At 38.4% G+C, this 17,451-nt stretch overlaps 1 protein-coding gene across 8 annotated transcripts in view; it reads right to left on the bottom strand.

The window, feature by feature from the left end:
- Positions 1-7,918: 7,918 nt before the first annotated feature.
- The window catches only part of LOC124114587 (GATA-binding factor 2-like), a 45,527-nt gene continuing 35,994 nt past the window's right edge, over positions 7,919-17,451 (bottom strand). For 6 of the 8 annotated variants that reach the window (XM_046475223.2, XM_046475225.2, XM_046475222.2 and 3 more), the window contains exons 3-8: positions 15,999-16,174; positions 15,511-15,564; positions 14,888-15,007; positions 14,400-14,537; positions 12,761-13,031; positions 7,919-11,851 (exon numbers count right to left, since the gene is read on the bottom strand). In XM_046475223.2, coding sequence (XP_046331179.1) covers positions 11,508-11,851; positions 12,761-13,031; positions 14,400-14,537; positions 14,888-15,007; positions 15,511-15,564; positions 15,999-16,174 — 1,103 coding nt within the window. In that variant the 3' untranslated portion in view covers positions 7,919-11,507. The remainder of the gene's footprint in view (positions 11,852-12,760; positions 13,032-14,399; positions 14,538-14,887; positions 15,008-15,510; positions 15,565-15,998; positions 16,175-17,451) is intronic. The other 2 variants (XM_046475227.2, XM_046475226.2) reach the window with 2 other exon arrangements.

The raw sequence follows: 17,451 nt of genomic DNA, 5'->3' as shown, positions 1-17,451 counted from the left end.
TGTGATGCACCCTGTAAATGCGTGATGTGCGTGGTTTCCTTGTGATGTGAGTGTATTATATACCCTGTAAATGCGAGATGTACCCTGTGATGTGAATATCTTATATATCCTTTAAATGCGTGATGTGCCTTGTGATGTGAAGATCGCATATACCCTGTAAATGCGTGATGCACCCTGTGATGTGAATATCTTATATACCCTTTAAATGCGTGATGTGCCTTGTGATGTGAAGATCGCATATACCCTTTAAATGCGTGATGTACCCTGTGATGTGAATATCTTATATACCCTTTAAATGCGTGATGTGCCTTGTGATGTGAAGATCGCATATACCCTGTAAATGCGAAATGTACCATGTGCTGTGAATATCCTATATACCCTGTAAATGCGTGATGTACCCTGTGATGTGGATATCTTATATACCCTGTAAATACGTGACGTGCCTAGTCATGGGAATGTCTCTCATATCCTGTCAATGTGTGATGCGCCCTCATACCCTGTAAATGTGTGATGCACCATGTGGTGTGAAAGTCTGACAAATCCTGTGAATGTGTGATGTGCCCTGTGAATATCTTACGTAGCCCGTGAATGTGTAATGCACCATGTGGTGTCAATATCATATATACACTGTGAATGTGTAATGCACCATGTGGTGTGAATATCATATATACACTTTGAATGTGTAATGCACCATGTGGTTCGAATATCATATATACACTGTGAATGTGTAATGCACCATGTGGTGTCAATATCATATATACACTTTTAATGTGTGATGCACCATGTGGTGTGAATATCATATATACACTTTGAATGTGTGATGCACCATGTGGTGTGAATATCATATATACACTGTGAATGTGTAATGCACCATGTGGTGTGAATATCATATATACACTTTTAATGTGTGATGCACCATGTGGTGTGAATATCATATATACACTTTGAATGTGTAATGTACCATGTGGTGTGAATATCATATATACACTTTGAATGTGTAATGCACCATGTGGTTCGAATATCATATATACACTGTTAATGTGTGATGCACCATGTGGTGTGAATATCATATATACACTTTTAATGTGTGATGCACCATGTGGTGTGAATATCATATATACACTTTGAATGTGTGATGCACCATGTGGTGTGAATATCATATATACACTGTTAATGTGTGATGCACCATGTGGTGTGAATATCATATATACACTTTGAATGTGTGATGCACCATGTGGTGTGAATATCATATATACACTGTGAATGTGTAATGCACCATGTGGTGTGAATATCATATATACACTTTTAATGTGTGATGCACCATGTGGTGTGAATATCATATATACACTTTGAATGTGTGATGCACCATGTGGTGTGAATATCATATATACACTGTTAATGTGTGATGCACCATGTGGTGTGAATATCATATATACACTTTGAATGTGTCATGCACCATGTGGTGTGAATATCATATATACACTTTGAATGTGTAATGCACCATGTGGTGTGAATATCATATATACACTGTGAATGTGTGATGCACCATGTGGTGTGAATATCATATATACACTTTGAATGTGTGATGCACCATGTGGTGTGAATATCATATATACACTTTGAATGTGTGATGCACCATGTGGTGTGAATATCATATATACACTTTGAATGTGTAATGCACCATGTGGTGAATATCATATATACACTTTGACTGTGTGATGCACCATGTGGTGTGAATATCATATATACACTTTGAATGTGTAATGCACCATGTGGTGCGAATATCTGTTTACACTGTGAATGTGTGATGCACCATGTGGTGTGAATATCATATATACACTGTGAATGTGTAATGCACCATGTGGTGTGAATATCATATATACACTTTGAATGTGTGATGCACCATGTGGTGTGGATATCATATATACACCGCGAATGTGTAATGCACCATGTGGTGTGAATATCATATATACACTTTGAATGTGTGATACACCATGTGGTGTGCATATCATATATTCACTTTGAATGTGTAATGCACCATGTGGTGTGAATATCATATATACACTGTGAATGTGTGATGCACCATGTGGTGTGAATATCATATATACACTTTGAATGTGTAACGCACCATGTGGTGTGAATATCTTACATGTCCTGTGAATGTGTGATGCGCCCTGTGAATGCCTCACATATCCTGCGAATGTATTATGCACCCTGTGGTATGAATATCATATATACACTTTGAATGTGTGATGCACCATGTGGTATGAATATCATATATTCACTTTGAATTTGTAATGCACCATGTGGTGTGAATATCATATATACACTTTTAATGTGTGATGCACCATGTGGTATGAATATCATATATACACTGTGAATGTGTAATGCACCATGTGGTGTGAATATCATATATACACTTTGAATGTGTAATGCACCATGTGGTATGAATATCATATATACACTGTGAATGTGTGATGCACCATGTGGTATGAATATCATATATACACTTTGAATGTGTAATGCACCATGTGGTGCGAATATCATATATACACTGTGAATGTGTGATGCACCATGTGGTATGAATATCATAAATACACGTTGAATGTGTAATGCACCATGTGGTGTGAATATCATATATACACTTTGAATGTGTGATGCACCATATGGTATAGATATCATATATACACTTTGAATGTGTAATGCACCATGTGGTGTGAATATCATATATACACTTTGAATGTGTGATGCACCATGTGGTGTGCATATCATATATTCACTTTGAATGTGTAATGCACCATGCGGTGTGAATATCATATATACACTGTGAATGTGTGATGCACAATGTGGTGTGAATATCATATATACAATGTGAATGTGTGATGCACCATGTGGTGTGAATATCTTACATGTCCCGTGAATGTGTGATGCGCCCTGTGAATGCCTCACATATCCTGCGAATGGATTATGCACCCTGTGGTATGAAGATCTCATATACACTGTGAATGTTTGGTGCATCCTGTGGTGTGAATAGCTTATATACCCCGAGAGTGCATGAAGCAAGTTGTGGCATGAAAAGCTTATATTCCCTGTGAATGTGTTGTGCACCCTGTGAATATCCCATATATCTCGTGGATGGGTGATGCACCTTGCAATATGTTGTGCACGCTTTGAGTGTCTAATTACGTTTCGAATATTTAACGTTCGCTGTGAAAATATGTTCACTATAAATGCTTGTGCGTGTTGTGACAACAGCTGTAGAGCCTTGCTCACTTGGACTGGGGATGGATGTAAGTGAGTGTATGTGAGAAGAAGGGTGTAAGTGAGTGTATGTGAGAAGAAGGGTGTAAGTGAGTGTATGTGAGAAGAAGGGTGTAAGTGAGTGTATGTGAGAAGAAGAGAAGGGTGTAAGTGAGGGTATGTGAGAGGATGGATGTAAGTGAGTGTATGTGAGAGGATGGATGTAAGTGAGTGTATGTGAGAGGATGGATGTAAGTGAGGGTATGTGAGAGGATGGATGTAAGTGAGGGTATGTGAGAAGATGGATGTAAGTGAGGGTATGTGAGAAGATGGATGTAACTGAGGGTATGTGAGAGGATGGATGTTACTGAGGGTATGTGAGAGGATGGATGTTACTGAGGGTATGTGAGAAGAAGGGTGTAAGTGAGTGTATGTGAGAAGAAGGGTGTAAGTGAGTGTATGTGAGAAGAAGGATGTAGGTGAGAGTATGTGAGAAGAAGGGTGTAAGTGAGGGTATGTGAGAAGATGGATGTAAGTGAGGGTATGTGAGAGGATGGATGTAAGTGAGGGTATGTGAGAAGATTGATGTAAGTGAGGGTATGTGAGAGGATGGATGTAAATGAGTGTATGTGACACTATCTCCTCACTGTAGGCTTAATGACAAAATATACGTAGATGACGAAATCCATGTTTTACTTGTATTTGATATATCTCTATTAGAAAAAGGAATATTTAGTAAATACATAAGAAATGATAGTGCAGTAAACATATTCATAAATATAATGAACACTCAAACAATGATCTCTGTGTATACCTAAAAATACATATAATACATTTACTTAGTAGTCTCTTAAAATCGAATTTGTGATATCAATAAACATTTTATGACATCAAAAAAGTAAGTAGTGATATAATAAAATAGGGAGTATATATCAAACGTTGCCTCATGAATCCCCACACGAAGGAATCTCTCTGTGTTTGTATTGCTGGATTGTAGCTTAAAAAACATAAAATAATGTTTGCTAAATGTCGAAAAGGGGCTGATCATGTAATAAATAAAGGTACTCAAGAAATGTATTTCTTTATAGTTCATGCAGCAAAGTCATAGCGTTTTAATGTATATGCTACATACATGGACGTCCCTGTTTTACTGCGCCGCATGGCGAGCTGACCTTTGTAATGATCACGCCATTCACCCGGTGAGTCAAGCAGATGTATTGTTACTCATGTATGTAACACAGGGTGATTACTGTCGTTATGTTCAGATAACGGTTAGTCCTGCACCGTGACTACAGAACATGTGCATCTTATGTAATCAGAGACAGTTTAGGGGAATATGAAATTAGCATTAGGAATTGTATTAAATTTTTTAAAGTGAGTAATTTGTGTAATAAACATTTCATGCACTACATGTGATAACTCTATATCTGCTCAGATAAAGATACACAGTGCTTATCCATAACGCATGAAAATCCATATCTGGAGTCCCTCGTTGTGATATTGCTGGAATATTGCTAAAAGCGGCGTAAAGTCACTCACTCACTCACTATTCAGCACACGTTTGCACGTAGCTATCTAATTTTATTCATCAATCTTTAAGTGTCCTCAAGTGTTATACGTCTGCCTGTAGGACCGTGTTTGTTGTTATTTTTTGCACACAAGCACATGCAGATACAGCAAAGCGTGTTTAAAGTCCTCAGGGCCCCCACGGACTTCCTTGTGTCCATGATCTCTCCATCTCGCAGCGGGGCCCAGCGCACCTGACAATGAGCTCAGGAAAATCCTGTTTGTACCGCTCTCTTAAAATGAATAAAAAAAGTTTCAAATTGTTCAGTTTTTACAAATACACAGCTTGCAGGATGTGTTTGTCATACAGCTTTTAATAGTACTTCTATCAGGTGGACGTTACTGGTTACACTATCCATACTATAGGGAGTAAACCAACTGCAAGCGAACCCTTCATACCATCTTTGAAAAGAACGATGACTACATACATATCGAGGCACAGACTACGCCAATCAATGCCTGTGTATGAAAGTGTTGTTGAAAGGACTCAATATGTTCTTCCGTAAACATAAAAAAGAAGATTACATTTGCTTTTTAAAAAAAAATAGAAAATGCTTTGTCGTATTTGTAGACCAGCCGGAACTTTTAAAGTTTTCCTGATGTTATATCATTAATCAATATCTTGTGACCCGTCAGTTGAGTTTATTATGTGACTGAAGAATACATTTTTTTTACATGTTGAGTTATGCTATGACGATATACCAACCACAACATACAATTAAATCTTTTAAAGGTATCTGGGTTTTTCTTTTTTATCATTTATTACACGTACATAATTTGATTTATGCTATGGCAGCGACTGCATAGATGAATATTTATTTTTAAAATGTCTACCTTACACAAAACTAATTACCAAAGAAAATATCAATGATCGCGTAAATAACATCATCTGTGGCATGTTGAACGCTTTACCTTAATTGAGCAATTGTGCTTTAATTCGAATAAACATAGAGGATGAAAATTAAAGAGTTAACAGACTAAGTGCGACACCAGAAGTAAATATTTGAATAGTTCTGATGGTATTGAATGTGGTGTGTGTGTATGTTACAGATAAATGTAAACACAAGCTTACATAGAATAGAATAATTGTGTTTTTGAGTGAGTGCGTGAGTATGAATTTTAAATAATTTTAGCAATAGTCAAGTCGTATCACGACGAGGGGCACCAAGAATGGGACTAGGGAATCGAACCCGAGTTTGGTATAACGGGCGGATGCAATAACCACTAGGCTACGGCCCCGGGAGGAGTAGTTAAGCTTGTTATATTCAGATAGATATATCACAGCGTTTACATCGAATACCGACACGTGAGGCGATGTAACCAATAATACATACCTCGTATATTGCAACTCACATGACCGCAGTTGGTCCACCACGGGGTTTTATCTTGCAAACTTGTCTTAAACATTTGGTATGGGAGTGATTTCTGTCTCAGCACTGCGTGTAGGAATAATGTGGAGGGAAAGTACAAAGAGTACAGGTACAAACTGGTGAAATCCACGTAATAAATGAATATTATTGAACAGATGAATAAAAGAAAAGTTCAACTGTAGTAAGAAAGTGAGTTAGTTTTAACGCCGATTTGATCAGGATTTCAGTTACATCACGGCCTGTTTAATGTGGGAGGAAAGCCCGAAGTGATGCAGATGTTAGACGTTTTTCACTTTAGTGAAACCAACGAGCTCGGGTATGGTGCTGATAAACCCAGGATCACAATCAAGGCAAATCAGTGATTCGAAACAACTTTCATCGGCTCATGTTCAGCCTAAGGACCGCAGAGCAGGAAGTGACGGCACCTTTAACGACATGGACATCTGCCTTGACTTACTATGTGAAAGTAAAGTACCTTACGTGTATCCACGTTTACAAAGTATGCGTAATACCGTCTCAGGGCAACACACTATAACTGCCGGGGCTGTATCATTACTGCAATGATGTAGGGTAAATAGCGAACCCCACTAGTGTATCTTCAAATATCAAATATATCAGCATTAGTGAGTTTAAAGTAGCAAACTCCGAGATCTATCTTAGGAAGTGTTAATATTTTTATAAAAAAGATACGAGTGCATGGTTATATTTATGACCAATGCATACTGTAGCACTTTTCATTTGTTTAATATACGAATGTTTCTACAGAGTACAATCGTCATTGTGCCAATAACAACAAATCAACATGCAACTTATTTACTTGTACATGCCTGACACAGTCGAATGAAACGTCTTTTCCTCTTTTAGTTTACTTTGTTCATTTATGACAGTAAAATTGAAGAATGACAACACTTTGTACATAGCTTTGATATTGTATTGTGATGTTTATTTGCTTAATAAAATTTATGAACGTTTGTTTTTTAGTACAATGCAGTCTTAAATAGAAATTCCATTGCAAACAACGTCGGCATGGTCCAAACCAGTGGGGATTGCGATGACGTCATCGGCCAAGTCACATCGACCAGCAACAAGGTTCAAACCAATGTCCCAGAATTCCTGGACCTTCGAATTGTGTGAATAATCAAGACTGGCCCAGACCGATTCATCAGTCATGTCTCATTGTATTCGGCTTTCGACTGGGGACGTACACTACCCCTGAATCCCTGGTGTGTTTGGACAAATATCAAGTATGAGATGCAATGTGCGTTGATGGCCAATAACAGGAAGTTGGAAAGCCTTGGTGCCGAAGATATTTGTCCCTTCTGATCTACATCGGGGATTCTCCATAGAGATTCCGGGCCGCAGGAGGGTCGGATGGTTACAGTGGCACTCATTGTGCATCCCCATACCACGACGGCCTAGGATGATGCTCATTCCGTCAACCTCGGGTTTGTGTGACCCAAATTCTAATATTTTAAGGCCTCCGTATGAGAGAGAAAAAAACCCTTTTAAGTATATTTCGCTTCTATATATTTACGGAATTAATCATCTGAAACGATGTCATAAAAAAGCCATTTCGGTTTAAGTCCCTTTATCTTGTGTCCTGTTTGGATTGTTTTAAAAATATATTTGTATGTATGTTTCATAACATTGAAATAAGAACAATATGGAAATATTGCTTCGTCTCTGACATGGTGAAACAAGGCAAATATACAACCTAATATGTTCACAACATACAATACATGACATTTTGTAGACAAGTTTATTTCAATGATATGGTGAAACTACATTTGTATAAACATCTCGTTTGTAAGGCATGGAAATTTCGACTGGCAAGCTTGAAGGCTACTTCTAGTGAGGCAAATTGTTCAATCACAACTGAGATTTACAACATCAATACTTTTGCTGAAGGCCACAGCAAACTCACTGTTTGCTCGTCGGACGAAAGGAGAAATATTAGGAGCTTACGGGCATTGATTTATAAATAAGCATAGAGACATTTAACTGTGCAAATAAGATCCAATTTTATATATGGAAATGACTTGCATAAACGTACAGTGAAATCTCGTCAGTCCGGATCCTGGTATTCCAAAAACCCAGGTTTCCCGAATCGACAAGATATGTCAATGGGATATTACGCAGCAACATTGGTTCGTTAATCCAGACCTACTTTTGTTGATGCCATTTTACTGGGAACAAAATAACTCGGATACCGGAGTTTCAGTGTGTATTTATTTTTGGAGGAATTCTATCATGGATTGTAGGAGGAGTTTGTCTTGGATAGATGAAGTATTCAATCATGGATTGTTGGGGTGGGGATGAGGGTGCGTTGGGATGGGGTGTCATGGTAACCATGGATTGTTGGAGGATTGATAGTATGGATTGATTTTAACGTGGATTGTTGTAGGATTTAATCATGGATTGTTGAAGGATTTGAACAAGGAATGTTGAAGGATTTAATCATGGATTGTCGGGGACTTAATCATTGGTTGTTGGAGGATTTAATCATGGGTTGTCGGGGACTTAATCATAGGTTGTTGGAGGATTTAATCATGGCTTGTTGGAGGATTTAATCATGGATTGTTGGAGGATTTAATCATGGATTGTCGGGGACTTAATCATTGGTTGTTGGAGGATTTAATCATGGGTTGTCGGGGACTTAATCATGGATTGTTGGATAATTTAAACAAGGATTGTTGGAGGATTTAATCATGGGTTGTCGGGGACTAAATCATGGATTGTTGGATAATGTAAACAAGGATTGTTGGAGGATTTAATCATGGATTGTCGGGGACTTAATCATGGGTTGTTGGAGGACTTCATCATGTATTGTTGGATGATCTAAACATAAATTATTGGAGGATATAAGGATTGAAACGTTGTACCTGATCATGTTACTTTGGCCATTAAAAACATCATAGAAAATAGAAAGTAGAAACAGGCGGCGGTGATTCCGGCGAACAATTAATGAATTCTGTGTGGCCCAAAACCTTCTTGTCTGGTCTGCCAATGGACCGATGTTGCTTGACGTCAGCAATATATCGGTTACTGAAAGACGATTTTTGAAGCCAAATGACATTTGATATGTATTCGTCTGGTCCCCTTGTTGAATACAAAATGAGAAATGTTGTTTCCTATATGCGACAGGAGAGCTAACTTTAGTTTAGAATCCCCAGCACAAGCCAAATATGAATAGTCAACGCACAAACAGAAATAAGAAAAAACGATTTACTGACTAGCAACAAAGGAAATAGTAGCCTACGTCGTTAGTTGTATGGCATGGCACATATCAGATTTGAATCAACAAAGTCAGCACAATAAGTAGAAACATTAAAGATAAGATAGAAGGAAGAATCCTACCACTCGGTCATGACACCAGCGCTCATTCGTCAGTACCAGATACACACATAGATCTTAGATACAATTGTACTGGTCAGTAAAGTACAAATTCCGTTGACAAACAGCCGTGAATCAAACAATACGAAATCAGACAAAAAGAAAAGAAAAAGTCGAATGCCAATCATCTTTCAACTAGCTGGCCACTATTGGTCGAACGCCGATATCCTACATTACTATAGGCCTTATTGAGCGTCCATTATCATTATTACATATCTAAATATTGACTTGAAAACTCGGCAAATTTAATTGATAATAAGAAAATAAATACATGTTTCATAATTAAAATTACAGAAGGTTGCCGCTTCTTTTGTGATGAGACGATAAAAATATGTCATTCAAATATTCATATGTCAAGAAATTGGATTATTTATTTGCAGATTTCTGGAAATCTCAAAATTAGTTAATCCAAACATTGTAACCCTAATTGCGCCAGCTATATGTGCCAGTATCCACAAGATACATGATAATGTTTAGCTAGGCGCAGACTCGGAACGACCTCCACCCTGCGTCAGAATTCATAACAGTTGTATGTCTGACGTACGGATATGTCGTGAACACATGTGTTCACTTTTGTGACTCATCGTAATCACATTGGACATCTAGTCCTTGGAAAGCAATGAATCGCAGTGTGCGTTCTTTCGATTATGAGTTACACATTAAAATAAAACATTTGCAACTGATGTAAAATAGCTCTTTTCTTTTGAAAACATTGGTAATGACAGTAGATGAAAAACATATCCCACATGATTCAGGACAAGGCCAATGGCAGTTTGCATAACCAAGGTAATAACTCGTGATTTCAGTTGGTCCCACTCATATTATACGAAATCAGCAACATTGAACGGAGGAGACAAATACCATAATGCTTCGTGGCATATGACGAATGTGGTGCAGGCACATATTGTATATTCCCCTAAAATTCTAGCAGTTCCCATTTACGCCAACAGTAGCAATAAATGCATTCAAACATAGGTATACACCAGGTAAAAATATCACCTGAATATGAACAATGAGCACTGAATCATAATACTTTGACATCAATGAATCAAAGCGATCATCGATCTTGATTAGGACAATATGAAGGTACAACCAAGTGGTTAGTCTTATTGGCACTGATGCCTACATATTTTATACGCAGTATCGTCATCAGATATTAAAGGATGATATTTACAACGTACATACTTAATATGTCGGGCATTCTTCGCCTTAAAACTGGAATTATTTTGAAGACATTCACAAGAAGCAACATAAATCCGCCAATCAGTACAATAACAATATATGCATGTCATTTTACATCATTAAAAGCACAGCACCTAATATGGCAAGTGAATTGGGAGGTGACAAGTGTTGTGGCCACGTGATGTCTGTCACGCGGTATGAGTGATGAATTGAACATTTACCCTTTCTCAGAGAAAACATGATGATGGTATCTTTGGTACAGAGTTGTCAGTCAAAGAGGTTACATTGTTCCACTTGACACAAAGTGGCGTATTGTTGGCACGGCGTCCACGGTTACCAAACAATTAACGCCTCTTTCACGTTGTCGCAGTTCCACCAACAGTCCTCACGACAAGATTTGGCGTTATCATCAAAAGGAGCGGTAACTCTAAGGCCCTGCGACACTTCTCGTTATCACATGAGTGAACCAGGGTCAACATCAGAGTTCACATATCATTATAGTTCGTACACCATTGTCTATCGTACGTATTTATTTTGTCACTCCTTACATCGGTAAGTTTCTGTTTGCTGAGCTGAAGGTTGTAACCTTATGATTTAGTCTTTCCATATATACATATAAATAGATATAAGAAGTCCTTAAAAAGACCACTGACATTTCTGGATGCCGCATGTCAAGGTCAGTGCATTTATAGGAACAGTCGGGTAGAACAATGACTACCCTGTTTCCCTTATCTTCTCGTTGTATCTTTCCGTCCTCTATGTTTGGCCGACCGAAGCTGGTTTTAATTGAACAATTTCAGATTGTCCCATTGATGACGCACCAACTTCCGGTTCTGGTGTAATGCCGCTGTTAACTGGAACAGCCTTGGGTGGCGAGGGGGAGAACAGGGGCTCCGCGGCATGTTTGAGCATTAGGTTATGGTCAAGGCCCATGGATCTCTCAACGTCTTCAGGAAGGGGATGTTGGCTCCGAGCTGAAGGTGTTAACGCTGATATTGGGAGGAGAGCTGGGGGATTTGGCGGTGTAGTCAGTGCTGCCAGTACTGCCGAGTTGTGCGAATACAGAGACGAGTAGGAGGGAAGAGGCTTCATCTCTGAGGCTGGAATGAAAGTAAAGGTGTTAGTGTTCTCCAAGGCAGTTTACCCAAAGGAATATAGCTGATTAATTCCAGGAGTAAGGTCCCTTAAACGTACGATAACGTGGTCAGCTGAAGATATCCTGTCTTTAGTTTCACTATAACTTTTGATGTGGACATAGGTGTGTTTCCTACTTCACTTGGTTTAGCACTGTTCAGTAACGATAGTCATTCATGTCATCACTGCATTGTGTACATTTAATCCTGATTCTAATGAATACACCGAACGCACGTAGACAACACTCAAGCATATATGTATGGCAAAACGGCTATGGATGAGTTGTGGAAGCAATTGCATACAAGAGGTTATATATTGAGGCTTATATATAAGAGGCTTGAATAGAACAAGTCACAGCGAAAAACGCAAAAGTACATGGAAGTTTCTTAAATATGAATTGCTACATAGGAATCACAAGAATAGGATGTTAACGAATTTGAAGTTGGGACTGTTCTAGAGAAAAATGTTATTGACGTAACAGTTGATAGCATCAATATGACTCATCAGTTACTTGACCTACTGGGAATCGTCAAGTTTACTTCCCTAATTTATTTTGAAATTATACAGGCAATACCTGCCTATAAATTTTTTAATTAATACAGAAACGTGTAAAAGTTTATCTAAAAGTAGCTCACATCGCATACAGGTACATTTTTTACTAAAGCACAGAGAAACAAAAAAGCATCCGACTCAATATTTTGTTATGTTTTAATATTTAGCATCACGCTTAGTTGAGTTGTTGAATATATATTTCTTTTAATGTACAAAGGTGTTATGGAGAAACAAAGGTAACGTTAAGAATAAGATTATGTACACTTGTACTTTAAACAAACTATTGAGTCCGATCAAATAAATAGCGAAAGTAGAAATCTCACAGTAGTTGGAAGGCATGACGGCAGAGTTCCAATATGGCGGCTTACTTTGAATCGGTTCTGACCGATTGAGGGTGAGGTCATAGGGGCCTTGAGAGGACATTGGGGGTAGGGATGTCTGGGGGTGGGACATGTGCTGTGGTGGGGAGTGCTCAATCGAGTGGTTGTGCATGGGCAAGTCCTTGGGAGGTGTCCTGGATTTAGAAGAAGGTGTTTTGGGTTTCCTCTTTCTTGTTTGGATTCCGTCTTTCTTCATAGACAGCGGCCGATTGACCTGGATGCAATACAGAAGATATATACCTGTCCAAGGCAAGTATTTTCAAATAACAAAGATGTTCATTTATTTCTTAACCAAACCCATGAATTAGGAACCGATCATTTAATAGTGTAAGAGAGACATCGAGTTTTGTTTGAGACAGAATAGCGTTTCAGTCAGCGCTTAACTATGTATAATTGTTTCTTTGAAAGGCGGAGCCAAAAGATTTTAAGGACTCGCAATATTTTTCAGAATATCCAGCATATACAGTGAACAATTGTATTATTAAGAAATGTATATTTCCTGCGTTTTTGGAAGCAGAAAATTTCGTTCACAAGTACCCGCAGTTAAGCTACAGAGTTACATCTTTCTATAGTTCAGATAAGAAGAGATCACTCTGGATGTAACAAATTCCTGTAGTTCAGATGAGAGGTCACTCTAATGTAACAACTTCATATAGTTCAGGTAAGAAGAGATCACTCTGGATGCAACAACTTCCTATAGTTCAGATAAGAAGAGATCACTCTGGATGCAACAAATTCCTGTAGTTCAGATAAGAGGTCACTCTAATGTAACAACTTCATATAGTTCAGATGAGAGGTCACTTCAATGTAACAATTTCCTATAATTCAGATAAGAAGAGATCACTCTGGAAGTAACAACTTCCTATAGTTCAGATGAGAGGTCACCCTAATGTAACAACTTCCTATAATTGAGATAAGAAGAGATCACTCTGGATGTAACAACTTTCTATAGTTCAGATGAGAGGTCACTCCAATGTAACAATTTCCTATAGTTCAGATGAGATGTCACCCTAATGTAACAATTTCCTATAATTCAGATAAGAAGAGACCACTCTAGATGTAACAACTTCCTATAATTCAGATAAGAAGAGACCACTCTAGATGTAACAACTTCCTATAGTTCAGATAAGGAGCGACCACTCTAGATGTAACAACTTCCTATAGTTCAGATGAGAGGTCACTCTAATGTAACAATTTCATATAGTTCAGATAAGAAGAGACCATTCTAGATGTAACAACTTTCTATAGTTCAGAGAGGTCACCCTAATGTAACAACTTCCTGTAGTTCAGATGAGATGTCACCCTAATGTAACAATTTCCTATAATTCAGATAAGAAGAGACCACTCTAGATGTAACAACTTCCTATAATTCAGATTAGAAGAGACCACTTTAGATGTAACAACTTCCTATAATTCAGATAAGAAGAGACCACTTTAGATGTAACAACTTCCTATAATTCAGATAAGAAGAGACCACTTTAGATGTAACAACTTCTTATAGTTCAGATAAGAAGAGACCACTCTAGATGTAACAACTTCCTGTAGTTCAGATGAGAAGAGACCACTCTGGATGAGGTCTCACCTGGTGTAGCTTGTAGTACAACCCACACGCGTTGCACACGGGTTCTCCCTCACTGTTCCTCCGCCATAGGGTGGTGGTTGTTGTCCCGCAGTTTGCACATGACAGGCCCATACGTCTGTTTCCGCCGGACTGTTGTTGCTGTGAAAGAAAGTAAAGAACGTATGAAATAAACAGAACCACGAGCAACAAAACAAACCACACTGAGTTTCAACCTGAAGAACTATTACACATGGAACATAAAATGAAACACTATTGAACTAAAATAATACACCATTTTCGAATATTTGTTTGGGGACTATTGAAGTTTAGAGAGAATTTTTTTTTTTATCGAAACAGGCCTAATAAATTGAAACATTGTCATGTAACAAACGCGACTTTAATAATATTTTTGACGACTAAAGCATCCGATAATAGGTAATTTCTTTTTTTATGGATGACTACATGGGCGAACACGTGTCAGTGTTGGAAAACGTGTCTTTGCCACATACCAGTATGGACTTCGCCATCTTGATGGGCCCGCCCCCCGTCTCTGGGGGAGTGATATTAGCCACAGCGTCCCTCTCCTCCTCTAGGTCGGGTGACAAGCGGCGCTGGAAAGGGAGGGGCGACTTCATTATGAAAAGGAAAAGAAATTAAATTCACAAGGTATGAAATATAAAAGTCAGTGTAAATATGAACCTTAGCTTACAACTTGAGAATGCCTTGTCTGTTACTACCTTAAAGGGAGGCAACTTCTACTATGTTAGACAATCTCAACCAACCAATACTTATTATCGTTAAAGAGTATGTGATATATGGATAACGAATAGCTAACGACTGTTGGGATATGCCAGAACTAGTACTAACGAAATCAATATCTAAACTTGTGTCCTAAGTAAGAGGCCGACTGTCCTGATTAGGGGACAAGGTAAAGATTATGTATGTTTTGTTTCATCGGCGCTGGAAATACTATTAATGTCACTCGGTGGTTTAAAAAATGCATTGAATGAAATCATAGTCTTGGGTGAGATTGTCAAATTTACACAAACCTATCACTAACTTTTTGGAGACAAAGGTATGGGTCTGTGGTCTGACAATGCATGTAGTGTACAGAATGTCAGTATGATAATACCTTTTCGTATATTATTTCTGCATATTTCTTCTCTCGTTCCTCTTCCATGTCGGGCTGTAGAATAGAAAGAAAACCTTTTAAGTTTCAATAGAAGACATAGGGCGTGGTATCCGGGATCACTTGGTGTTTTGTGGTGGTGAACTGAGCCACAAGGCCTGAATATTAGGCTGCTTTACTAGATCACAGTATGGTTCAAGTTAAATCATCCTTGACAATTTGCTGGGATCATATCAAGTAATTAATCATAATTTCACCTTACATTCAAAGGGCCACGACAAAAGTTCTAGCACTAGAATGTATACCATATCATTTTTGCTGGTAGAGTGAAACATATTATATCTCTTCTGGCCAGGATGATTCTGAAGGTCCTCTGTATGAGACATTTTCTTGACAAATCAAACAAGTTCATGTGGAGCGGCGACCCTGTTGATATTACTGAAACATTTCCCCTTTTATCTTGTCGTGTGTTCTTCCGGTCTTCGACTTACCGTTCTCCTGCCTGTTGGAGCCTTCAATGGCGGCCTGTTGACGCCATTCATTTTATTGTAGAGTCCGCAAGCATTGCACAGGTAATGCCCAGTGCCATCCCTCCTCCACAGTGGTGTGGACACTGCTCCACAGTTGACACATTCCCGACCTTCAGCATAATAGTCAGCGTCGGTTACTGCACGAATCAGAAAAAGGAGAATGGCAATAAACTCAAAGCAGATTTAACATGTTACAGCGAAATAGGTCATTTTAACATTTTTGTTTGTGTGTTCAGAATGATTAATGCACATACAGTGAATTCATTTTTGTTCGGTGCCACCGGTGGGGCAGCATACGCTCACCTTTTCGCGAACAAATAGTATCATCATGATTCATAAACACATGCTCATGATATGGTCGGAATCGAACAATTAACTCTGCCTCTGGCTGAGATTTATTTTGATGCTGGAAATGGTGTTTGTCGCCTTTATATAGGGAACACGTACAAACAAGGCACCAATAATTCTTTTCTAAGAAATGTAGTTACTCCAACTCTTAATGGACAGGTACATGCATTCACGGTTTTCACTTCATGGGTAGTTGCTTAATGGTTAAATATCTATACTAAACTATGTTTATGTCAGTACTAGGGCAGTATTCACCTTGTCACATTAACACTGATGTACAACCTGTTAACACTCTCTTCATTCATAGTATTACAAAGATCCTATACCTAAGTGTATTCATTCCTTCTGTCTGAAAGATGTACACCTGGCAGTGCAAATGCAGGAAGGTAGTCATCAATGTGTGTGTGTGTGTGTGTGTGTGTGTGTGTGTGTGTGTGTGTGTGTGTGTGTGTGTGTGTGTGTGTGTGTGTGTGTGTGTGTGTGTGTGTGTGTGTGTGTGTGTGTGTGTGTGTGTGTGTGTGTGGCTGCCGATATATATTGCTAGCCCACTGAGATACCATGCCGCAGTTTAACATGAATACCCCAACTCAGACACAGTATACTGACTCCGAGCCGACCAGTCCATGTTTTATCCCGAGCGCCAGAAAGGGTAACAACAGGTACCAACTTTAAAAGACTTTGGGTATAACGCGGCCGGGGATCGAACACCGGACCTTCCGCTCTTAATAATAAGTATAATGTGTAAATATAATGATGAAAAGGTGATTATTAGGAACATAAATTGATAAACAAGAAAACATTGATTCTCACCTTCAACATAACACAACCTACAAACCTGACAAATCATGTTGTTTTTCCTACAATTCCTACCTATTGCAAAATAAAGATGTGAGCTGCATCTTCCTACCTATTGCAAAATAAAGATGTGAGCTGCATCTTCCTACCAATTGTAAAATAAAGATGTGAGCTGCATCTTCCTACCAATTGCAAAATAAAGATTTTGAGCTGCATCTAAACCGAGGTGTTGACACTTTTTTATCTGATCTAATTTTAACCTTAGACCATA

The sequence above is a fragment of the Haliotis rufescens genome, unplaced genomic scaffold (assembly GCF_023055435.1).
Source record: "Haliotis rufescens isolate VD_foot unplaced genomic scaffold, xgHalRufe1.0.p SCAF_1, whole genome shotgun sequence".
NCBI classification, from domain to species: domain Eukaryota; kingdom Metazoa; phylum Mollusca; class Gastropoda; order Lepetellida; family Haliotidae; genus Haliotis; species Haliotis rufescens.
Note: the sequence above shows the minus strand (reverse complement) of the source record. Positions and strands in the feature narration are given on the sequence as shown.